We start from the raw sequence: 24342 nt of genomic DNA on the forward strand, positions 1-24342 counted from the left end.
AGCTCAGAGCACACAGACTTTGCTGCTCCTTAGCTTTCAGAAGCAGCACCATAAGGACAAAATAAAACCTTGTACTATTAACACCTAGCTAAAGCTTCTGCACTGAGCAGGGTCAGGACAGGATGAAATCCCAAATGAACCTGAGGAGTGCCCAGACCAACCCCTCCAAGGCATTTCCTTAGTTACAAGGGTGTAACAGCCTTATTATGGCAGCAGGGAAACAGCAGAGGTACAGTCAGCCCAACTGCCAAGGAATCAAAGAACCACTACAGTTAGAAAAAGATCATCAGGCCCAACCTACACCCGCTGCCCCCTCCTGTCAGGGAGTTGTGCAGAGCCAGAAGATCCCCTCTGAGCCTCCTTTTCTCCCACCTGAGCCTTTTTCCCAGCTCCCTCAGCTGCTCCTGGGGCTCTCTGTTCCCTTTCCTGGACGTGCTCCAGCCCCTCAGTGTCCTTACCAAGAGGGGCCCAGAACTGCCCCTAGGATCTGAGGTGTGTCCCCACCAGTGCCAAACCTACAGTCCCTCCCTCCACACACAACTTACTGACTACCACCACCACCTTCCTCAAAACTTTCAAACCTGTCATGTTTAATGAAGTCTCAGAACTATTAAAATCCTTTACTCTTCCAAGACTATGCAGTGGGGCAGGGCAGAGTATCCCTTGTGTATCCACTGAGAGACACAGGCCACCATAGGCATCCAGCCATCTCTGGCATGCACACAAGAGAAAGAGTATGGATGTGAAAAACACCTTACTCAAATCTCCTCTCCTCAGACATGGGAGAGACCGAATATGTTTGTCCTTTAAAAACATATTCAAGAAATCACACAGTGAAAACATCAGGCTCCTTCAGTCCCTGTGCTGCTCAGCACCAACTTTCCAGGGACTAACATTTAGGAGCTGAGCACTGTCAGTCCCTCCGAATTATGGAATGGTTTGGGTGAGAAAGGACCTTAAGGGTCTGTTAGAGTCTCCCTCCACAGAAATAAGAACAAGTTGGATTTCTCCTTTTTTTTTTTTTTTCCCTTGAGTTTTCTTATTTTTAAGTTGATTTGGGCTTTTTTCCCAGCTCAGGCAATGTCAGGGCTTACCTTTGCCATGACCAACACTTGTGCTATTTTTCACTGCTGAACTGGCAGGGAAACAGGGACCAGCCAAAGCAGGAATATCCTGGTGTTTTAACAAGTGGAGCAGATCCAACAACTGGCACTGGCAATAGGGTGCACAGAGGAGTGCATGACGAGAGGTGGCAGGCATGAGGGAGAGGCACAGGGACACTGGGATTCCCAGCAGGGGCAGCTCACAGCCCTGAGCCTGGCTCAGCCTGAGCTGCACATCCCAGGGCTGCTCCCTCTCCTCTCTGAGTCCATGAGAGGGAAGGAACAGGAAAGCCTCTGCAGGGCACAAGGCACTGACCACATACTTCAGGGGGTGAGTAAGGAGGAACCCAACCACCAGATCTGCTCTTTGTATACTCCTGCCTGCCTATCTTGCTGTCTCACACCTTTCCTCCCCCTTTCACATCTCCAGTCCCAAGTCACAGATTCTCTCACCCAAGTGCAGGGTCATCCCAAGAGTTCCATTCACAAACAAAACAAAGGAGGGAACAGAGTGAAAACTCTTATTCACATACTTCAGCTGCTCTTCAAATGCTTCTGTTTCCCTGTCCCTAGCAAGGTTCAGCCGCACTTTGTGCTGAATTCACACACCTCAAGCCCAGGAGCAGCTGCAAATGCTGGAGCCAGGGATGAACTGAGAGCTCAGAACACCCACATCCAGCCAGATGCCCCTGCTAAGGAGCAGCCACTAAATCAGGCTGCAGATCCAGGGACAGCCCTCCAGATGGGTTTGGTGGCTGCACTGGCCACACATGATAGCAGGACTGAGCTTCCAACATTGCAGCAAAGAGCCACAGGAGCATGGCACACACATACACACACATAATACCTGGGCTCTCCGTGTCCGCAGGCAGGAATCCCTGCTTTAGCAGCTGCTGCTTGAGCTCACTACTCTCCACAGGGACTTCTGACACCATGTTGCATGGAATGTATCCCTCCCTTCCAGCACATTCTCCCCTGTAAAAACCATCAGCATCCTTGTCTCCACAAACCTGCAAAGGGAAATAGACTGTTTATGCTGCAGGGACTGAGCTAAACAGAGAAAGAATCATGGAATATCCTGAGTTGGAAGGTGTCGGAGAATGACTTAAAGAAAAGGCCATGAGACATACAATTGAGAGAAAAGTATAGGGGAAAAGTAAAGCAGTTTCTAACAGTTCTCAGCCTTCTGATTTGTATAAACAATTAGACTCTCTCAGGCATCATTCTATAAACAATGGAGTTCTCAGATTGTCTTCCCATAATAAGCAGAACACCGTCTCTGGGAAGGCCTGCCATCCTGAGAACAGATGTAGAAGTTTTGGGAACACTGGTTTCTGTTTTAGTTTCTGGTTTCTGTTTTGGTTTCTGTTTTTAATAAACAATTGTAGGTATTCTAAAACAAGAGGAGTGGTTAGAAGTTTCTCTGTTAGCCTATCATGAAATTGGATTACAGAATATGCATGAAGTTCGTTAACTTTGTTATTTAAGGTGATTGATTGATCAATAAAGTTGGAGTTCGATGCATTACCAGGATGGTCGTTCTCCCCTTCACTTCAATAGGAAGGGACCCACAAGGATCATCCATCCAGTCCAGCCCCTGTCCCTGCACAGACATCCCAACAATCCCACCCTGTGCATCCCTGGGAGCAGTGTCCAAAGGCTCCTGGAGCTCTGGCAGCCTCGGGGCCCTGCCCATTCCCTAGGGAGCCTGGGCAGTGCCCAGCACCCTCTGGGGGAAGAACCTTTCCCTGAGATCCAACCTAACCCTCCCTGACACAGCTCCAGTCATTCCATAAGGTCACCAGAGAAAAAATATGAGCATCTGCCCCTCTACTTCCCCCATGAGGAAACTGCAGACCTCCCACTCTGTCTCCTCCCCTGGAACACCAGACAGATCTACAGAGTAGGAGATGTTCACTAAGTTCTTACTTTCAGGATCTGCCCCTCCTTAAATGGGAGCTCCTCTTCTGCTGCATCAGGGTTAGGGGACATGGAGACAGGATCGTAGTCAAAGAGAGCCACAAAGATCCGAATGCCATCGTCTTTGCCAGAGCTCTCAGGAGCAGTGCTCCTTGGAAGGCCTGTGCACAGGGGGAACACAGCAGAGAGAACATCAGCCCTGCCCCAGCAGTGCATGGGCCAGGCACTGCCTGCCAGCCTCTCCCCAGCCATTTCCAGGACCTTCCATCTCTCCTGCTGCCCACCTCTCTCCCCGTTCCTGCTCACCTGGACTAGAGAGCAAAGGTTTCTGCATTTGGCTTCTTCTCTCACTCCTGCTCCGTCTTCGGCTAGGAGCCTGCCAGGCGCCTGTGCCCGGCGGCTCTGGGCCCCTGGAATCTTTATGACTGGGTGCCTGCAATTGGAACCAGCAGAGAATTAGTAGCAGCCTCTGCCTTCCAACTCCCTGAACAGCGCTCAGCCCAAACGCACTCCACAAAGAGCAGTGCATCCAAATGCAACATTCCTCTTCAGGGACACTCTAGAGCTGGAAAGACCAAGGGAGTTGGAAAACAGAACTGAGGACAGGCAGGCACTCTGCCAGGCACCAGTGACGATCCCCTTGGAGAGGGTGAAGATGCAGGAAAGGGCATTTCAAGGGGAGGCAATGACATTACAGTCAGCATCTACACAAAGCTTTCACCAATCAGCTTATTGCACCAGGGATTTTCACTTGGGTCCCACAGCCTCCTGCCGCGGGGAGGAAGACCCAGCGTGAAAAGGAATACTGCATCGGTGACACTTGGTCAGGGAGCAGGAAAAGCAGAAGCAGCTACTACAAGAAAAGCCATGGAGCAGCACAGAACTACAGAATCTCTCAGATATCCTTCCAGGCAATCCTAGAGGAGGGTTCTTTCTCTGGACAACACTGAACAAAGCAAGATACAGGCAGGCCAGGGAAGCAGAGGGAAGCCAGCACCACTGCAAGCTGCTTCAAAGCCAGAATAGGAAAAGTCACCCAACCCTTTTGTGCAAGGAGGTGCTACGTATCCCCTTCGAAGAATGTTCGAGCCTCCTTCTCCAGCCAGGTGACTTACAGTCCAGCTCCCAGCCCTGCTCCTCAGAACTGCTCTCACACCTTGCAGCTTCCTTCTCCCGGCAGAAGAATCGTAGGTGCCAGCTCGGAGACCCGGCCCACTCCATACCCTGCTCTTCCATCATCTCCAGCCTGGTCAGGTCCCTTCTGCCACCCAGGTGGGCAACCTCAGACTGACTGGAGCAATCACTCCAGTCCCCCTGGCAGCTCTGGGACCTCTCTGGCCACAGCCTGCTCTCCAGGGAGGATGCACACGTTGAATCCTGCTCATCTTCGGAGTCATACTCGATGTCTATTTCCAGGCTCCTGGGGCTGGGGCAGTGCGTTGCTATCACGGCTGGTTCTGCCCCCCCTGATCCCACTGCTCTTGGGGCTTTTTTCCGTAAGGTGCCTTGCCTGGCCCGGCTGTACAAATCCAACCCCTCCTTTCCACCAGCACTGCTGACAACATTCAGCTCCTCCCTGAGACTGGGAGCTCTGTATAACCCGCTCCCCATCTGGCTGCAGCTGCCCAGCAGACGACTGCAGTGCTCTGTTAGATCACTCTGTCTCTTCCTACTTATCTCAGGCCGACTCCGGATCTTCTCCCGATAATTATTTCCCTTCTTCTTGTTCCAAGAGGGACTTGTCCCAGTCCCAGACTTTGGATCATTCTCCTGATAGCCCCAGTTCCAGTGTGCCTTCTTCTGACTGCAAGACAGCTGGCCAAAGGCAGGATTTGCACGGTCAGCCTCCACTCTGCTCTCCCTAGCACTGTGCACCCCCTGAGGAGTCTGAGCAGAGACCTTCATGGAGGTGTTACTCCCATCTTCCTTTAGAAATGGCTCCTTACTGTTGGGTGGTTTCTCTGTTCTTCCTGAATGGTAGGTTTGTGTTTCCAAGGAGTCTTGAGGGTCTGTCTTTTCTTCTGTAACACCCTTCTCATCCTCATCTTCATCCTCATCCTCAGTCACTTCAGGGATGCTGAACAACTTCTTGCTGTGGTTCTTCTGAAGCGGGAGCTCCAGGATCCTCTCCAGAATCTCCTCATCGCTGTCAGTATCACAAAGATCCATCTGTACCCAGACCCCGAGAAAAGCCACAGCCAGGACAAGCAAAGGAAAAAAGAGAGGAAATAAACATTAAAACAAGAGGCAAAGTGACCCTGATACCCTCCCAGCAGAGCAGGATGGAGCTGTGGCTGCAGCAAAGCAAGGGCAGGGGGCAGAGGGAGTGATGGATCTTCTGGCAAAAGCAATCAGATGAACCAGCAATGCGGCAGGAAGCGAGGAAGGCAAATGCATGGAAGAGCTCCCTCCCAGCCTCTCCTGTACACACACAGCTCTACCTGCAGCACCTCTCATCCCACCACAGCAACGATTCCTCTCAGCTTGGCACCTTTGGCAGGGATGGGGGCAGGAGAGGCACCATCCCTCCACAGCAAAGCTGAGTGGGCTCTTCTGTCCACAGGGCTCGCCCACAGAGCCATGGGTCCCCCTTAGCTGTCCTCTCCCTGGAGCACAGGGAATGGCCCTGTAGGACACCCCTTGGAGATGTTGCTGCCTGGGCCCTTCTCATCTCCTAGCAAAGTGCAGCCCTACTGCAGGTTCCTGTCTGCAAATCCAGGAGCAGAGTTCCCACAAGAACAAAGGAAAACCCTTTACCTCAGAGGGCCACACAGATGTGAGTTTCACCTGCAGATGAGTGAGAGCCTACCAGGTTACAGAAAATTTTGGGGAAAACACTGCTGAATTTTAAAATTTGTTGTGGACCAACTGTAGAATTTACAGGTTTATTTCTTATCACATTAACAGTAACATAAAAGGTAAAATCCCCAGGTGCATTATGCCATTTTGGTATGAAGAGATACCTCTGGAGGTCTCTTGTTCACCTTCCCTGACAAGTTATATTATTAATGTGTTCCGAAGGCATTTACAAATAGATTACACAAAGCATGTGCAGCTACTTTAAACTACAGCCATATGCAGGTCTGTTCAGAGATAATTAAAAACTGAACCAGAGTGAGCAAAAAACAAAGGCAGTTGCAAGCTGTCTACTGATAGTTCCAATCTCTATAGCTTTTTCCAAGCAAAACTTGGTCTTGAATTATATTTAGAATTGGTTGAAGGGGCCTTGAGGTCTCCAGTTTAGTCTCCTAATTACAGCAGGACTGTTGCCAATAATAAATTCATGTCTTTGCTTAGATGAGGTTTGAAAACACCAAAGAATGGAGATCCTGAACCTTCTGGGGACTGATCCCAAGGCTGCGCTGTCCTCTACGGTAAGAGGCTTGAACACATCTCCAACATGAACATCCCAAACAGCAGCTCATGATTTCTGCCTCCTTTAATGCATCATCTCCCAGAAACAAGACTACTTTGGCTCTCATCCTTTTAACCATTATGCAAATAGGTGGGTACAAAATCTCCCACTCAACTCCTCTAGATCAAAAACCCCTCAAATTTTCTCAAACTCTCCTTACAGAACATTGCTCAAGGCTCTTGCCTTGTTAGCACCAATTAGGAATATGGAGAATTCATAAATACACCAAAAAAAAAAGTTCAGTAAGACTTCTTTTAGCTGTTTGCAAAGTTGTGGCTTCTGCTTTTGAGTTTTAATATAATAAATGGTTTCAGTGATTAAACAACTTGTTTGAGGATAAACATTTTTAAAGCACCACCCCTCTGTGTTTTCATCCTCTGGATCCTGGAAGAGTTGGCTGAGCAGTCTTAAGGTAACAGAAAATGTAGTTAAAATGCAGAATCCTAGAAAACAGCCCTATTCCAGTCCAATCCCCTTCAATCCATAAGGCAGTAATGGGAGGTCTGTGCCCCAAAACTTCCTGCCCCTCACATCCTCTCCCAATTCAGCATCTTGTCACCCTCACTCTGTTACTGCCAGCACAGAAAATAATCACTTTATCCAGTCAATAAAACACCCAGGGGAAAAAAAAAATAGACAAAGAATAGAGCATTCTTGATTGCTCTTATTTCCTTCTTTCTCTTTCCAGGAAACTTGTTTTTCTTCCATTTTTTCCCAGTCCAATCCCAACAACTGGAAGCCCTTCCAAAACCTTGAGAGGCAGCCCCAGCCCTTCCAGCCACCAGGCTCTCCTGGGGCTCCTGATGTGCTTCACTGCAGGTTCAATCCCTCACCTGGGAAGCAGAAGACCCTTCAGAAGGAGAAAAGGAAATTTAATTCAGAGTCACTACATTGTCTGCTACCATTCAGTGCTCACCAGCCCCATCCCTACAGACCAGCAGCCACACAGGGCACCATCAACTACAGATGTTCTCTGGTCATGTGAAAAACCAAAGAGAAGGTGCTTTCATGCCATCCAGGCATATCACATTTCCTGCAAAGCTTTTTAATTTTCCAGTCTCTCACCCTCAGTGTTTTTCCTCGTGGATATTCATGCCAACTGCTGTAATCTGTATGGTTACATACCAGTTCCAGGCCATGCAGTTGGAATCACATTCCCACAGGTGCATTCAGACCAGATTTAATTCTTTGAGCATGAATTAAGCTGGACACTTACAGCTCAGCTCAGGTAGGATTTCATCCCTTGCAGCATTTGAACTACAAAGCCACAACTCTCCTCCTACATGCCATCCCTGGCAACAGAAAGCATCAAGACCTAAGCCAAATAATCACAGAATCAAGGACCATCCTGAGCTGGAAGGGATGCACAAGGATTGAGGCCAGCTCCTGGCCCTGCATATGACACCCCAAAAACCACACCCTGTGCCTGAGAGCGTTGCCTGCTCCTTGTTTACTGTCTGTGTTAAGAACTCAAATCACCCCCCATTGATTTTAAACACCACATCACACTGTGTGTTTTTCCAACTAATTAAACCCTGGCTCCATTTATTACAAACAAACACCCTTCCCTCTCCCAAAGAACCTGTGTTTTTACTACCTTGAGCCAACACTGGGAGTAAAAGCAGAGCAGCAGGACCTTGGGAAAGGCTCAGCCCAGCCCCTCCTCCTGTGAGCTGATGGCATGGGATGGCTGTACCGGCGCTCCCCGCAAGCAGCACTCAGAACAGGTTACCTTTTCCCCATTCTCCTGGGAACATGGCTCTCTCTGGTCCCATTTCTTCTCTTCCAGAGCTTCAGAAGACAGCTCATCTTCCTCCTCCTCTTCCAAAATATCTGAAAGGTCAGAACTCCGGTTGTGCTCACTGAAAAGGGTCAACTGTCGGCGGCCCATTTCTGACAGTTTTTCTTCTTGCTGTTGAAAAGCAAAACACATTTTCTCAGTTCCCCCAGACTCTATTTCAGCAACAAAGGAGCATTTTTCCTTTCTCTGAGCACACACACAGCTCAGGTGTGGTAGGAAAGAAAGGAGGCAGCACCCAAGGGAGTGACTGGCACATTTGGACACACACAACCATCAGCCTCACTTCAAAGCCTGCAGAACAGCACTGTCTAAGGCTGGAAAACTCAGAAGGCCAAGTACAGTTCACATCCCTCCATGGACACAAGCCAAGGTTAAACAAACCTCTCTATTCACTCTGGACATTTCTTTCTTCACCTCCTTGCCAGGAGACAACCTCAGAAAGTCCTGGCAGCTGCTCCCATCTTGGAAGGTGCCCTGCATTTCCCCAGCCTGGCTGGGGGAGGACGGAGGCTCTGGGCTCAGATGCTTCTCTGCCTCTCTCTCCATGTCAGCACTGGGACCTTTGGGTGCCTCCTGCACAGAGCACACGTGGCAGGTTTCTGTTTGGAGCTTCACCCCACTGTCCGTCGGGCTTCCCTGCTCCGCTGCTTTCGTTCTTGGTTGCTCCATCTGGGAAACAAACCAACAGTGAAAGGGGAGGTGTCTCAGACTACTTATGCACCAAAATGGAGTCTTATCACCCCAAACTCTTTGACCCTTTGACATGTTCTTTGCTCTAGGCATATGAGTATTTTGGCAGGCAACTTGCAGCTTGGGAATCTTGGCCAGGCCTGGAACAAAGCCCGCCCTGTCCTCAGGTGCCAGGTGACACATGGTGCCCCCAGTGCTGCAGCTCAGCAAGGCCCACAAGGGCATGGAGAGTAACAAGTTTCAGGGCTGCAAGAAGAGCCCAAGCTATACAACAAGGCTATTTCCCACAGTCATCTGCCAGAGGAATGGCCTAGACATCAGCACATTGGGTTGAACTGGAGATGAGAACACTACTCCAGGATTTCCTGGGGCGTGAAGAAAAGGAGAATTAATGAAGAACAATAAACACAGAGAGTGCAACAAGTTTCTGATTAGATCACCTAATGAGAATTAAAGAAAATCTTTATCTGTATTCCAACCAGTCCAAGAAAACCTCTGGGAGATGGAGGAATGGAACTCCAGAAACAAGAAAGATTAAGGCAGGTGGGCCTTATCAATCACCTCTTTTTCTTACTCTGACCAAGGGAACCTCCCTGCATTTTGCAGTGGAGCAAAACCTTGTCCTTATGTACCAGGCACTATGAAAACACTGAAGGATCAGACCCCAGGGACATTGAGACATTGCAGTGTCAAGCTTCTCAATGTCCCCTGGACAAAAGCCAGGCAGGTCCTGATCTCATGTCTAATCTCACAGCTCAGATTTCCTGCCCTGATTCCCTTTACTGACAGCCAAGTGAAGAGACACACCTCAAGTGAGAAAGATGATTTGCATCCTGGGAGCACTCATTTCACTCCTCTCCACAAAGGAGGCAAAGCAACCACCACAAGTGCAGCCATCTACACCAGACACCTGAATGTCCAGAGGCAACATTGCTGGGAACACGTGAAGTGCAGTAAGAGTCTCACAAAAAAACAAGGAAATCTGGGCTGGTACTGAATCCACTGGCTGAGATATCACTCTCACAGAAATCTCCTGGCACACCACAAACATCTGAATCTGGGACAAATCCACCATGACACTCCTCATCCCTGGAAGTGTTCAAGACCAGGCTGGATGAGGCTAGGAGCAGCCTGGCCTAGTGGAAGGTGTCCCTGTCAGGCACCAGATGATCTATAATGTGCCTTGAAACCCCATGATTCCATGAAATGTGGGTAAATGAATCCAGCAGTTGACCCAAGGTACTGTGAGCTGCAAATGATCAGGCACTGACCTCTGAAATTTTGGACTCAACATCTCAGTTCTTCTGGGTACTGAGCTGGCCTTTGGGCTTGGGCCCATCATGCTGCTCTTGCTTCAGCAATTTGCAGAAGTCTCAGCCCAACTCTGACCCTTCACAAGGTCACACTGCCATGATTAATAAAGTTGTGCTAAATTTAACAGTTTGAAGCACTCCTATGAGTTCTGATGTTAAAAGTCAGAATGGGAAATAGATCCTTTTCCCTGATGTAATACATCCCACAACAGGAGGGCCCACTTCCCCATCGTCACAGAACAATCATTCACCATCATTATACAGCTCTCAGACATCCTCACCACTGTCCTAAAAGAACTCTGAAAGCACACACTCACCCCACTGGGAATTTCACTCACCCACTGGGAACCCTAAATAGCCAGTGTCAGAACAGTTTGCCAGTTCTGCAGCCATGGCTGCCTTGCTCTACCACTGTCTCGTACAAACCCACCAGACTGGAGAAGGTCCCTTCAAGTCAGGGAGCACAGCAATGCCAGACTAACATGGGAACATCCTTTTAACCTTTTAACTCTGCAAAATTTCCTTTTCTCACTCTGTTCCTCATATGCTAGCAAACAGAATCAAGAGGTGAGCTGCATCTTCCAGGTACACAACAGCAGCCAAAACTCTGACAGTTTGCCACTGCTGGATGATGGCGCAGAGGTGACGCTGTGTCACAGAAAGGTGCTCAGTGGCATTTTGTCCCACTCCCCAAAAAGGATCCACTGCCCTTCCCTGCACACCTGGCACTGGGCAGGAGATGTAAGCACTTACCTGCACCTCCATCCCTCCACCCAGCTGTTGCACTCCCTGTTTCTGGGAAGGCCCAGGCTCCGTGCCAGGCCCTGGGAGCACTGTGCCAGCCTGTTGGGGAGGCACACTCAGGCATGTCTTGTCTCCTTCAATGTCCAAGCCCTGCGGGGAAGTGCCTGGAGCCTGCACCGAGGAAGCACCACAGGAGGGGAGGTGTGCTGGGGAAGAGGCTTCTTCTGTCAGAGGCTGTGCTGAGCCAGCAGGGCTGGAGGAGGGATCAGTCAATTTGGCATCTGAGCTCTCAGCAGGCATTTTCTGTTGGAGCGTGTGCTGTGGGCTGCGGGGAGGCAGCAAGGCCCTGGGGGCCCAGCGGGGCAGTCTGGGGGGGACAGTGGTGCACACAGAGGAAGGGCAGTGGGAGGATTGCAGCAGGACCGAAGAAATCTGGGCTGGAACTGAATCCACGGACTCCCCGTACTGAGACATCGTCCTCACAGAAACCTCACGGCACACCTGGAACATCTGAAGCTGGGACAAGTCCACCAGGACACTCCCAGCAGTCGGAGAAGTAACTTCTATCACCTGTAAGCAAAAGAAGAGGAAGGAATTATTTATTGTGCACAGCTCAGCCCTTCAATTCCCAACCCAAAGTTGATAGAACCCACAGTTCTGGAGAGCAGCTGTGCACAATTCCCACCCTTCTGCACACTATCTGGGAAGAATGAATGTTAAAGAGAAATTTGAGAAACTGAACAGTCTACAAAATATGAATATATCCTCTCCTACTCCAGATTTTAACCCTCCTTGTTTCCTAAGCTTTAAGGAGCTTTTCCCTTTTTTAGGCTGCTCTTTCAACCACCTTCCCAGACTCTTCCTTTTGTTCACCTGTGAAGAGGAAAAAGCATTTCCACAACAAAAGAGCAATTATCCAACACAGCATCATTCTGTTTTGCACTGTGCTCCTCAAACAACATCATGTGTGCATAAGACCACAGGACATTTTCAATACAGAATGTCCTTGGATGTACTGTATCAGTAACAGTACTGAACAAACAGAACCCTGGGGTGTTTGTATGTTAAAATGACAGAATGGTTTGGTTTGGAAGGAACTTTAAAAACCATCTCATTCCAGCCCCCGCCACGGGCAGGGACACCTTCCACTTGGAGCACCCAGGATGCTCCAAGCCCCGTCCAACCTGGCCTTGGACACCACCAGGGCTGGGGCAGTCAAAGCTTCTCTGGACAATTTGTGCCTGGGCGTCTTTACCCTCACAGGGAACAGTTTCTTCCCAGTATCCCAGCTAACCCTGACTTCTGGCTGTGGGAAGCCATTCCCTGTGTCCTGTCCCTCCATCCCTTGCCCTCAGTCCTTCTCCAGCTCTCCTGAAGCCCCTTTAGGCCCTGGAACAAGCTCTGAGATCCCCCTGGAGCCTTCTCTTCTCCAGGTGAACACCCTCAGCTCTCCCAGCCTGGCTCCAGAGCAGAGGGGCTCCAACCCTTGAAGCATCTCCATGGCCTCGTCTGACTCGCTCCAGCAGCTCCACATCCCTCTGATGTTGGGGGCCCCAGAGCTGGAGGCAGCTCTGCAGGTGGGGTCTCACCTAAGCATGGCAGAGGGGCAGATTCCCCCCCCCCCACACTCTTCTGCCCATGCTGTGAGGATGCCAACTTTATGCTGGAGCACTACACCTCAGTCCTCACATTTGCAAGAAAGCCCCAGTGGTGGCTGTGTACTTGTCCTTGTGCTCTGTCCACACCCTGGGGACTGTTTGCCAAAGGATCAGGCCAGTGCCTGGGCTGAGCAGAGGAGGCTGTTTTGCTGCTGGAGGGTCCTGCTCCAGGAGCACCTCCAAAACCCAGACAGATGTCTTTTGCAGTGTGCATCACACAGCCCAAGCAGCGTCCCTTCTCTGATGTCACTCCTTTCTGGGCCAAGGACTGCCACTGCCTTTTCAAGACCCTTCTTGGATCAAGCTTTCCATGTCTTAAGGTCTGATACCTCATGCTCCCCCTGCAACAGCCCCAGCCCCCTGCACAGCCAGTACCTTCTGCCCATCTGCGTACACGGCATAGCCAGTGACCCGCACCCCATTGGAAGATCCTTCAGCATCAATGGTGACAGGTAACCAGCTGATAACCAGGATACCTGGAGAGGGACCAGCTTCCACCTGGACATCCAAAGGAGCATCAGGTGTGCCTGTGAGAGACCAAACACAATTTCCTCTTGCTTATCTGGCTACAGCATAAATCTCAATCCTGGTTAGAAGCAAAGAGCAAACTCCCAACCAGACTTGCCCCTGCAGAACTGAACTACAACAGCCAGGCCAGTATTGGGAAATGTCAGACAGAACCAGAGAAAATAAGGTGCTCTTGTTCCGTGAAAGCTTTAATGCACAGAAAACAGAACTTTGCAAAAGTAGCTGAGGCCAAGATGCAGCAATCCTAGGATCAAAGTCATGGTAAACCATCTCTTCCCTGCCCAACCAGCACAGAGGATGTCTTCCCAGAGCAAATGAAAACAAAAGGGCTAATCAAATTTTAAAATAAAGTAAGAAAAACATTAAGACAAAACAGTGCAGCACCTCAGGCTTTGGGGACCTAATCAACCTTGCTTCCCTCTGTCCTATGGCTTCCCAGCAAAGGGCCAGCTAAGCACAGTCTCTCCATGTGCAGAGGCCTCAGTACCTGCTAGAGGGGTAGTGAAGTGTATCACGGCTGAGTCCTGCTCCTGCCCCTTGGGCACCTCTTCCCAAGGACTTTTCATGGGCCGGGCCTCCAGCATGGCCACGTACTGGGTGCTGGGCTGCAGGTTGCGGAAGGTGTACCAGTACACGCCCGGCTTGGTGACATCGCACTCCTGCCCATTGAGATACACCCCGTGGCTGTAGTTGCTGTTGCAGGGAAGCCACGTGACCTCTGCTGACGTGGCTGTGACGCTTCTGACTTTCAGCATCGTCGGTGCCATGCCAAAATCCTGCCCCACAAAGAAAGTGCAGCGCAGTTTATCCGAGCTGCCGTGCTCCGTCACCGTCTGCACGGACACGCGGTAAGCCCTGCTGTGTAAATCCAGCTTCTCTATCACTGCTTTGGTCTGAAGGCCACTCTTCACGTTCTGACGTAGCTCTTCATCCACATAGATGTTGTAGCTTTGTATGTCTGGGCAGCCAGCTGGCAAAAGAGGTGGTTCCCAGCCTACAACTATGCTTCTGGCAAGCTGCTTGATAAGAGTCAGTTTTCTTGGGTAAGGCACTGCTGTGTGACTAACGGGCTCCTCCTGGTCTCCTTCTGCTCTGCTGGCCAACGGACTGGCGCTACTCTCTTCAATGGAAAACTCACTCTTATCTCCACTGCTGGTGCTTGTACTGACCAAACTTTTCTCCTGGTATGAGCTATGGGTGAGATCATTCAGCTCCGGAGGCAGAAACATCATGAGGTCATCATCTGAAACTCGCTCAACAAAATTGGAGGGGACCAGCCCTCGCCGGCCATCCATCAGCTCCCCTAAACAAAAAACAGGACACCTGTTACCACTGCTCCTGCCATTGACCTTCCAACTCAGCTGCCAGAACTATGGGACAACATCTTTGCCAGGGTACAACAGCTCAGCAGTCAAGAGTGGAAAAGATCTCGGGGAGGTTATTCCTGGCAATGCTTCCTGATTTCCTAGGGCTTCCCTTGTTAGGTCCCACAGGACACAGTGAGGAAATTCACTGCTTCACACATCTCAAAACCAACTAAGTAAAAAGTTGGGTTGTGTAACTAGCTAAAGGCTTTCTCCTTCTTCATTATCCCATTCCTCCTCATCACAGCTCTTTCACTAACTTTTTTAGCCTTCCCAAACTACCCAGCTGGATGATTTTACGTCTTCTCCCAGCCATACAGATTTGGTGTTTGCAGTATTTCCTCCAGAAAGTCCATCTTCCCAGCTCTGTATTCAGCTCTGGCCTTCCTTTTAGCTCCCTTCTTTCTTAATTAACTCCTCCACTAAAGATGTCCCAAAAAGACTTGTGGGGACAACATAAACAGCACTTGGTCTGTGCAAACCCATCAAACCACAGATGAGCAGCACACAGGGACTGCACTGCCTTCTCCCTTCCAAACTCTACCTACAGCAAATCAAGTGAAAGCAGGGAAAGCAGAAAAGGTTAGTAAAGAATAATCTTTTTAAACAATAAACAAACAAATAAATGATAAGCTTGGGAATAGAAAGAAAGAAAAATGAGGCAGAGCAGTCACAGAGGAAGCAGTGCAACACACATGCATTTGTCTCAGCTCTTGCAAAGCACCTCAGGAAATCAGTAATTTATCACTCCTCAAGCAAGTGCCTCCACAAAAAAACCTCAACACAAATTTACAGCCCACAAATCTTGGTTTCAATTCCATCCACCTTTTAGTCAACCAGGATCATGTTTGCAAAGGGACCAGAACAGCAACACTGTGTAACACCAGCAAAGGTCACAATTGTAGTCTGGGTTGATTAATGTATCCCCTCTTTGCCAAAAGAGCACGAGGCAATGGAGCCCATTACCTGCTGCAGTCCCTGGCTCACTACAGGCACTGGAAAGAGGGAAACAGCCCATCTGCAAAAGAGGCTGAACATGTTCCTCTCCATGGTGAGGGAGGAACCATATGGGAGCTGAAACCATTGGGGATGAAACCTGGAACTTGCTGAAAGTAGTGGCAAAATTTCCACTGAAATCAATAGACAAAGATTTCATGGCTTAGACTTAATTTATTCATATCATAAATAAAGCAGTTTCCAACAAGATCTGCTCACCCAACAAACTAACTTTGGGTAGAAACCCTTTACCTTGAGGTCTCAAGATTTGCTAAATTTCTCTCTCATTTTCTGGAGAGAAACCAATGCTCCATAGCAGTTCGGTCACATTTCATTTTACTAAAACACACCTTCAAAGAAGCCATCTTCATCCATGTCTCCATAGATGTAAATATATTCTCCAGCAGTCAGTGGAAGTTCTGCCTCTGGATTTTCATTAGGTCCATCAAAAGGATTGTAGCTGAAATATTTACAATTGGAAGACTTAATTTGCATAGGAACCTTCCCAGCAACACCTTACAGCTGTGATGCTGATAAGCTTTCAATTCATTGGGAATGTCTCCACTTTGGCAAGCAGCAAAACCCACAGACACAGGTTTACATGTAAACTGTAGTTTACATATGAAAATATTTAATAACAGGTAATTTCTGAGGAGCAGAAGAGATGACTTGTTACATCCAAAGAAACAGGGATATAAGGATGCTGAAGGGACTGGAGCATCTCTCTGAGGACAGGCTGAGGGAGCTGGGCCTATTCAGCCTGGAGAAAAGTCAACAGAAAGGGGATTTTATCAATGCACAGGTATATTTGGGGTGGGTGTCAAGAGGAGGGGGCCAGATGCTTTCCACTGGTGCCCAGCAACAGGACAAGGGGTAGTGGGCACAAACAAAGAGGAAATTTCACCAGAACCTGAGGAAAAACTTTTTTGAGGTTGAGCAAACACTGAAAAAGGCTGCACAAAGAGGCTGTGGTGTCTCCTCCTGCTCTAACCTCACATTTTAAACAGCACTCCAAAAACTTCACCAGCAAGAAAATTAGACATAAATTGGTGATATGGCTTGGACTCTAGGCAGTTCTAACCTGCCTACCCAGGGATCCTCAGACTAATCAGAGAGTCTCATTTCACAGGAAAATGCCTCATGAAAAATCTTTATCTTTACAAACACCTACTGCCAATTCCTGTTCTTTACCCCTTAAAAGGGTTTTCATCATGCCAAAGCAATGTTTATCTCTCTGTGATCTGACTGAGACCTTATGGGCCCAAGACTTGCATGAAGACACAGACCACATCTGATGTGCTCCTCACAAGCACAGAACCATCCCTGTTCTCTTCCTCCCAATGGAAAAGCTGAAGGACAGGTAATACACTGAACTGCAGCAAGGTGGGCTTGACCATGATGGCTCAGTGAATGGCAACAAACAAAACATCTGCCTTTTTTTTTTCTCTTTAAAAATTACAGCCAGAAGCATTTTGGCCAAAAATTTCATAAATTCTAAGTTGAAATTTTCTTAATTGTTGAAACAAGATTTCTTGGAGAAGAATTCTTACACTATTCTGAAAAAACCAGACAATTCAATGAATATGTCAGTTGAACTAATTTTCAACAGAGACCAATATTTAAAGTTTCACACAGTGCTGTTCACTGAACAGCTACTGAGCTTAATGTGCTTTTGTTGAGCTAAGCCTGGATTGTGCAGGAAGTTACAGGTCTCAAATCATTCAATCATGGAATGGTTTGAGTTGGAAGGCACCCAAAATCTCATCTCATTCCACTCCCTGCCATGGGCAGGGACACCTCCCACTGTCCCAGGCTGCTCCAAGCCCTGTCCAGCCTGGCCTTGGGCACTGCCAGGGATCCAGGGGCAGCCACAGCTGCTCTGGGCACCCAGGGCCTGCCCACCCTCACAGGGAACAATTCCATTCCAATATCCCAACCATCCCTGCCCTCTGGCAGTGGGAGCCATTCCCTTGTCCTGTCACTCCAGGTATTTGTCCCCTGTCCCTCTCCAGCTCCCCTGGAGCCCCTTTAGGCCCTGGAAAGAGCTCTAAGGTCTCCCCAGAGCCTTCTCTTCCTCAGGCTAGACACTCTCAGCTCTTCCAGTGTGAAAATCCCATGGAGAAATAAGATAAAAGGTCTAACCTATGATTATCCACTCCTAACAGTGTGAATCCTAGAGAAGATTGTGAAGTAGGGAACTGTGGATAACTGTGTAACTTCACAGAGCACAGGCAATGAGCACTCAGTACCTGTATCGAGCTAAGAACACCTGGAGCTTTGCAGGGCCTTGGCTGCTTGGCTCTGGCATGAGGGAGATGCTGTCAACATCCAGTTCTTCCATTTCACTCGCAGTGTCCACCTAAAAATGTTAAAGATGAGGAGTAAAAGAATACTCAGAGTGTTTGTACATAGTGAACACATCCTCTAATCTCATGGCTGGTGTCAGTCTGGCTCCTGGGCTAAGGACCATCTCTAAGAATGACTTTTTGACTTTTTAGGTGAGGAAGTAGTAATAAGAGGCAACAGCCCCAAGTTGGAGCTTCAGAGCTTCCAGTCAGACATCAACAAAAACTCCTTGCCCAGGTGGGTGATACAGCCTTGGGAACAGTTCCAAAGACTGGGAGGATCTCTATTCTTGAAGAACCCGTAGCCTGAGCTCAGCAGAGCCATGGTCACACTGATCTAAAGCTGGTGACAATCCCACCGGAGCAGGAGATTTGACTAGAGGCTCTGGAAACCTCTTCCACCCCACACATCCATAATTCAGTATATTGGTTTCTTGCTACCTCTAAATGGTAGCTGTGCCTGTATGCAACAGAAATGTCAACCTGAACAAAGGAGCTCTGTTGGATGTTGGGGTCTTTAACTGCTTCTGTCCTCTCCAATACCTGTAAATTTTCTGTAGGATGTCTATGTACTTTAGACAGAGCTTTGATTGAAACTTTTGGTTTTAGCTGACTCTGCTAACAGCACATGCTGAATGAAAGTCAGGGCAGGAAGCCCCCATTCCTGTTACAACCTCTCCCTTTCTAGCCAGCAGCTCCTTCTGCACTTCCTAAGCTGAAGGCTGCACCTTCAGGGCTTTTGGTGCATACTGGCAAAGTACCTTTGGGAAATTTCCCTCAGTTGTTTTGATCCCGGTGAAATGTTGGGATTTTACATCCAGTGGCAAGGGGTTATGTAATGCAACCCTTCTTGAGGCAGTGCACTCCCAGGGGTTTGTGTGAACTTGTGCCAATGAACCAATTCAAGCTGCCTTTTTAAAACAGACCTCAAGGCAAACGTATTTTTGATGAAGACCCATTGCAGGCACCAGAACACTGTCGCGGACATCTTTTGTGAAAAATCTTTTCTTAGGATTTTTCTCACTTCTGAGAAGCTGTGGCCTCGGAGACAAATGTAAACAATGCTGTAGAATGTATCAGGTAAATCCATGATGGGTCTCCTGTAGATGTTTAGATTTACTGACCAGTCACGGCAGAGCTGGCTCTCACTCTCTGTCTGAGCCAGCTGCCTTTGTTGTCATTCTTTCTTTTCTATTCTTAGCTTAGCTAAGTTCTGAGGAAACCTTTTCCTTTCCTTTTCTTTTTAGTATAGTTATAATGTAATATATATGTATCATAAAATAATAAATCAAGCCTTCTGAACATGAAGTCAACATTCTCGTCTCTCCTCTCATCCAAAAACCCCTGTGAACACAGTCACAGAACACAAAGTATTTTTTTTTAACACATGAAGAGCCAATCTCAGGAGGAGTTCAGAGCATCTTTTCAAGGTACTGTACTCCTTGTAATGCAATCCTACCCCATGTCCTTGGAGAACAAAAATCTGTAACACCCAAATGAAGGGGCTTAGCCTGGAATGTTCCCACAGTTATGTGCTGTGGAAGGCAAACACTTCAGGCACTGGCTCTTTTCCAAGGGTCCCACACTGACCTCTGCAGCCATCTATCTCTCCAGGGAGGCAGGCTGGCTTCCAAGCTTTTTCTTGAATTAAAAAGTAGGCTTTTTTCCTGCTATAGAATTGCTAACAGTCCCATACCTGTTCCTCCCCAGGTGTGACCTTCACTTTGTCTCTGAACGTGGCACTTCCTTGACCTCTTACACACTGGGAGGCTCTGCCTGGCACTGAAGCAGCCCTTTGTTGTGGCTGTCCTGAGCTGAGCACCTCAGCACTTCAGTAGCTTTAGTACTCAGGAAAAAAAGAGCAAAAGGTGCCTCTCAGGCCATCACACCCAGCCCTGCTCACAGCACTTCTCTGCCCTAAAGTCTGCCCCCTCCAGTGATGCACAGGAGAGAGCATCAACCCCTGCTCAAGGGAACCCCACACCACCACAAAAGGGCTCCTGGGGAGAAGAAGCAACAACCATCAAGGAGATGTTGGTGACACAAACATGAAAAGCCTGTTAGCTCCATCCCTCTTAGCACACTCTCATGGTTTCTTTCACCAATATCTTTGTAACTAAAAACACCACACAAGAAGTTTGAGTTCCTCATTCACAGCTCAAGGCGAAAAATAGTCTGGACACAGTTTCTCCTCATGCTAAAAATTCTAGTTTGTAGCCTTTGTATGTCTTAGTGGCAGCTGAGATGCCACAAGGAAGCTTAGCAAGAGCTACTTCACATATCCCATCCCATTCCTCCAAGCTCCCAGGCACTGTCTATCCAGCTGTTTCCTTCATGGAACACAGCAATACATTCAAATAAGCATTAAAGATATGACATCTGAACTAATTTCAGTATTTTCCTATCGTTTTCCTCCTGTTTATTCTATTTTCTTCAGGCAGCCAGAAGGGAATAAATGCAACTTTACTGGTGCTCTCAGCAATGCATGTATTCCCTTCTGGCTGGAAAGCACAGGCAGCAGAGGGGACTCCCATACTGACCTCTGGAGTTGGGCAGGATTTTGGGCTGTTCTGCATGGATTCAGATTTTGAAGAGCTGGACTGAGACTCCCCTTTCTTGGATTGTTTCTGAGCACTGCTGGGAGCAGCTGGGGAGCCCATGGTGGTGCTTGGCCCTCGCTGCGACAGCTCCAGCTCCTCACTCCCTTCATTGTGAACCTTCTTTGTGCTCTGATGGGGGAGCAACCCAGGAACAGCTGACTCTGCAACAAAATCAGCTCTCCATTAGTTACAGCCACAGGCAGGATACAGGATCAGCAATGAGCACCCCAGGGAGCAGCCCAAGTCTCTCCAAATGTGCCTCGTTCAACAGACTGGACACCTCAGCTCTCCCTGGCCACAGACATGCCAACTTCTCTTTACAAAATGAACCAAAAGTATTTACAGTAGGGACAGAGATGCCAAAATTACACTAAATATTTGCATTAACTCCTTTAGCCCTTTTCATTTACATAGATATCAACCCATTGGTCAAAGGCCTCTCAGGCTGTCCAGCAATTACCCTTCTCCCAGCGGGGCTGCGGGGTGGAGCTGCACAGAGCAAGGGGCAGCTCTGAAGTCACCAGGGTGGAGGTGAGAAGGTCGATTTTTCCTGTTTGAAGTCGGAATTGTTGGAGTTCCTGTGACAGGAGGCTGAATTGCTCTGTTTGGCTGCGACACTGGTCCTCCAGATCCTTCACCCGGGCCTGCCAGGAGAGAACGAGGTTAGGAACAAACCCCTGACAAAACACTGAGGTTCCAAACAGCATTTGCCTTTGCTGCACCTTTTCCCAGATTCCAAGGAGCTAAAGGATGCTTTTAAATGCCCTGCCTAGGAACAGTCTTTGGAAACTGGCAGCCTCACACCTCTACTTATTTTAGAAAAGCTGAGGCTCATCATCTCTGAGGATGCTGACTACAAACTCCATTAGCACTTATCCCTAAAATTCTGCATTTGAACTTCAATATCCTCTCTCAGCCCTGCACAAGACCAGATGAGATACGTCAGAGATAAATAAACCTTAAAAATATTCAAAAGGCTTTGCATGGTTTTTGGAGCATTAAAATCCTGTCTCCAAACCCAGTTTCGTCCATCACTCCAGAGGCCCCAGCAAGCTCCCAAAACCTTAATGTGACTTCCCCACCATTCCAGGCAGGACTGCCAACTGTCCCTCTGGACCTTGGCACTAGGAAGGGCAGAGAGCACGTGGGCCCATGTTACAGAACTCTCCCTTGATGTGGGAAGCACTTTTCCCCCTGGTCCTACAGAGCTGATTTACTCCAGGGAAACACATGCTGAGGGCAAGGAAGCTACAACTCAGCAAGATGAGGTGCCAAGGAACCTTGGGAAACACTATGGAGAGGGAGGGACACATTCCTGCTAGAGAACCATTTGTATTTTCCCATATTCTCTTTTTACCATCCCTAGAACTTCCCCTTACTAAACACTGCTGATTCCTGGCTGTCTACACATCCCCACGTTCCCCCAGGTTGAAGGCAGATTAATTCCCAGGTGATTCCAACTGCTCCTTTCCCTCCTCTCACTGTTTCTTGTAGGTAAGAAGCACCAAAAGAGATGACTGCACTGCACTCTTCAAAATCTTCCATTCTACCAAATGTATATGAAGTGTTTTTTCTCCTTTCAACTCAAAAAATAAATGATGCCTTGAAATATTATGTGAGTCAGAAAGCCCAAGATTTTAAGCAGCTCTAAAAATAACATTTCTGACCTGGATAAAGCTCTCTCTGTGGTCTCAGAGTAACACAAAACCTTTGTAGCCACTCCCTAAGGATTTAGGAGGGTCATGCATTTTTATTTGACTGTGACATATCTGTTTTAGGCATTTCAGTTTATTACTTGTTCCCTCCACAAGTCTAAAGGTGCTCTCATGCTCTAAGGAAAGCCTGGTGAAGTCTCTCAAGTTTGGCAAGAGCTATCTCTGAACTGAATTCAGATGCCAGGAACAACTTCCAGAAGTGCCTGTGTTATCCACTTGCTCAGAGTCAACTCCCTGTTTACTAAGTCATGGTGCACAGGATTCCTCTGCCTATATGAGTGTTTGAATTTACTTACAGTTTGGATTTTTCTCACAAAGACTTCTCCCCTACAACATTACATCTCAACAGAGAAAAGAAACCCTCAACAGTAAGAACAGTTGCACTGCATCAAAGGAGGGCTTCTTCAAGTCCAACATCCATCCCTGATCCCACCTTGGGACAGAGCCTACAACAACAGACAGGTTCAGAATGACTGCAGGACCAGAGGGGGATTTCCTGTCTTCTCTGCCAGCAGATGCATCTGGATATTGTGTTTAATAGTATCATAATAGTACCCTGTCCTGTAAATTCATAAACCACAGTCTAAATCCATTTATACTGGTGGCCAAGCCAATAACCTGGATCATTCAGTTTAATTCTAAGACACCTAATTAGTCAAGTGTCTTTTCAATCTGTTACTCCAAACAACATACAAACATGCTTTAAGTACTACTGCCACATCATACACAAGGTGTACTTCTAGTAGCTACTTTGTAGGGGACTGCAGGGCAGCTGGGAAGCAGCAGGTTTCCAGGACAGTGCTGGGAGACAGGAAGATGAGGCCCAAGGACATGGCCAGGAGGTTCAGGGAACCAGCAGGAATCAAGCTCCAGACATAGAAAAGACTTCTGTGTCTGTGCCCAACCCAAAATGGGGAGAAAGAGGAGTCTCCCACAACAGGGACTGGACTTCCAGAAGAGGCTGCAAGAGAAGGAGCAGAGCTATGTGGGGTCAGTTTAACCACCAACTCAGGAACTGATTCTCCCCACCCAACCACCACCACTTCAGCCCCATCCTCTAAGACACTCTCATTAATGGCAGGTCTGTTCCACTTCTCCAGCTCATGCTCTCCTTTCAGATGTGCCTTGCTCCCCTTCTCCATATCTTCTGCTATTACTTTTCAGATCAGAGAATTCCCATTTTGCTAGAAGGGAATTCTGCAGTTGTGCAGTCCAAGCTCTTGCTAAAAGCAGGGCTGATGCCAAAGGAATTAAAGGAACATCCACAACTCCACATCAGTGTGGGTGCAACTTCTACAGGATGTGAGCATAACCCAATAAAGTCCTTTCCTGAGAATTCCCACCACTTTGCTGCTTTTTTGACAAACTTGTGGCTGGCATTTTTTTTTAAAATCCCCTACCTCTAACCCTGCACCTCCTGTGCCAGCAAGGAATTATGAGCCCACCACCGGGCATGTTTAGTCTCTACTCTCTCCTCCACGTGCCTTTGCACACCTGCATTTTATCTCCCCACTCCTCCTGAGATTTCTGCCAGATGGGAAGGTTTTAAAGAAGTTTTCTATCAGCTACAAACCCTAGCACTTCTGTACCAGCCTTCTTTCGAAACCACCTGTGAACAGGCCAGCTAGCACAGCTCCCAGGCTGGAATTTCATTAGTACCACCTCTTCTGGGAAAACTTTTATCCACAATCTCTACTTCCCATCTTCCACTCAGTTACAAAGCCAGCAGGACCCATCTTCTCCATGATGCTCATTTGCAATGTTGTCACCACTGCTTTTGGAATTTGAAGGAAACACTTCACTCTTGTACTGCAAAGACACTTAAATGTGGAGAAGGAGCACAGTTGGGCAATTCTAAAAATCTGAAAGTGCCAAAAAAAGTAAGCTCCTAATTCTAATTTTCTAATTGGTCAAGAAAGCAAGGCACTTAAAGAGAAACACAGCTGCCCCATCATACTCATAGTGGGAGCTCCTTTAATTACACTTATTTCTTGGCAGTAACACTCTTGCAATCTTTTCCAGAGTATAGTTAAAACAAGAATACCAAGCAACTGTCAAAGTCAGAACAGATGGAAAAACGTCCTGTTTGACAGCATCAGAGCAGTACCTGCATGCAATCCAAAGTACTCTGGGAGCAAGAAGAAAAGCAA

At 48.1% G+C, this 24342-nt stretch overlaps 1 protein-coding gene across 6 annotated transcripts in view; it reads right to left on the minus strand.

Annotated features, from left to right (window-relative positions):
- Nucleotides 1–24342, minus strand: part of TSPOAP1 (TSPO associated protein 1) — a 68155-nt gene that overhangs the window by 12743 nt on the left and 31070 nt on the right. For 4 of the 6 annotated variants that reach the window (XM_054287327.1, XM_054287326.1, XM_054287325.1 and 1 more), the window contains exons 12-24: nt 20938–21121; nt 20418–20638; nt 17782–17891; nt 15883–15992; nt 13660–14475; nt 13020–13171; nt 10996–11556; nt 8621–8908; nt 8171–8350; nt 4065–5192; nt 3330–3456; nt 3033–3184; nt 1951–2113 (exon numbers count right to left, since the gene is read on the minus strand). In XM_054287327.1, the coding sequence (XP_054143302.1) occupies nt 1951–2113; nt 3033–3184; nt 3330–3456; nt 4065–5192; nt 8171–8350; nt 8621–8908; nt 10996–11556; nt 13020–13171; nt 13660–14475; nt 15883–15992; nt 17782–17891; nt 20418–20638; nt 20938–21121 (4192 nt within the window). The remainder of the gene's footprint in view (nt 1–1950; nt 2114–3032; nt 3185–3329; nt 3457–4064; nt 5193–8170; nt 8351–8620; nt 8909–10995; nt 11557–13019; nt 13172–13659; nt 14476–15882; nt 15993–17781; nt 17892–20417; nt 20639–20937; nt 21122–24342) is intronic. The other 2 variants (XM_054287329.1, XM_054287331.1) reach the window with 2 other exon arrangements.

The sequence above is a fragment of the Melozone crissalis genome, unplaced genomic scaffold, assembly GCF_028551555.1.
Source record: "Melozone crissalis strain CALT ecotype California unplaced genomic scaffold, PUWL_Pcris_2 ptg000057l_1, whole genome shotgun sequence".
NCBI lineage: Eukaryota > Metazoa > Chordata > Aves > Passeriformes > Passerellidae > Melozone > Melozone crissalis.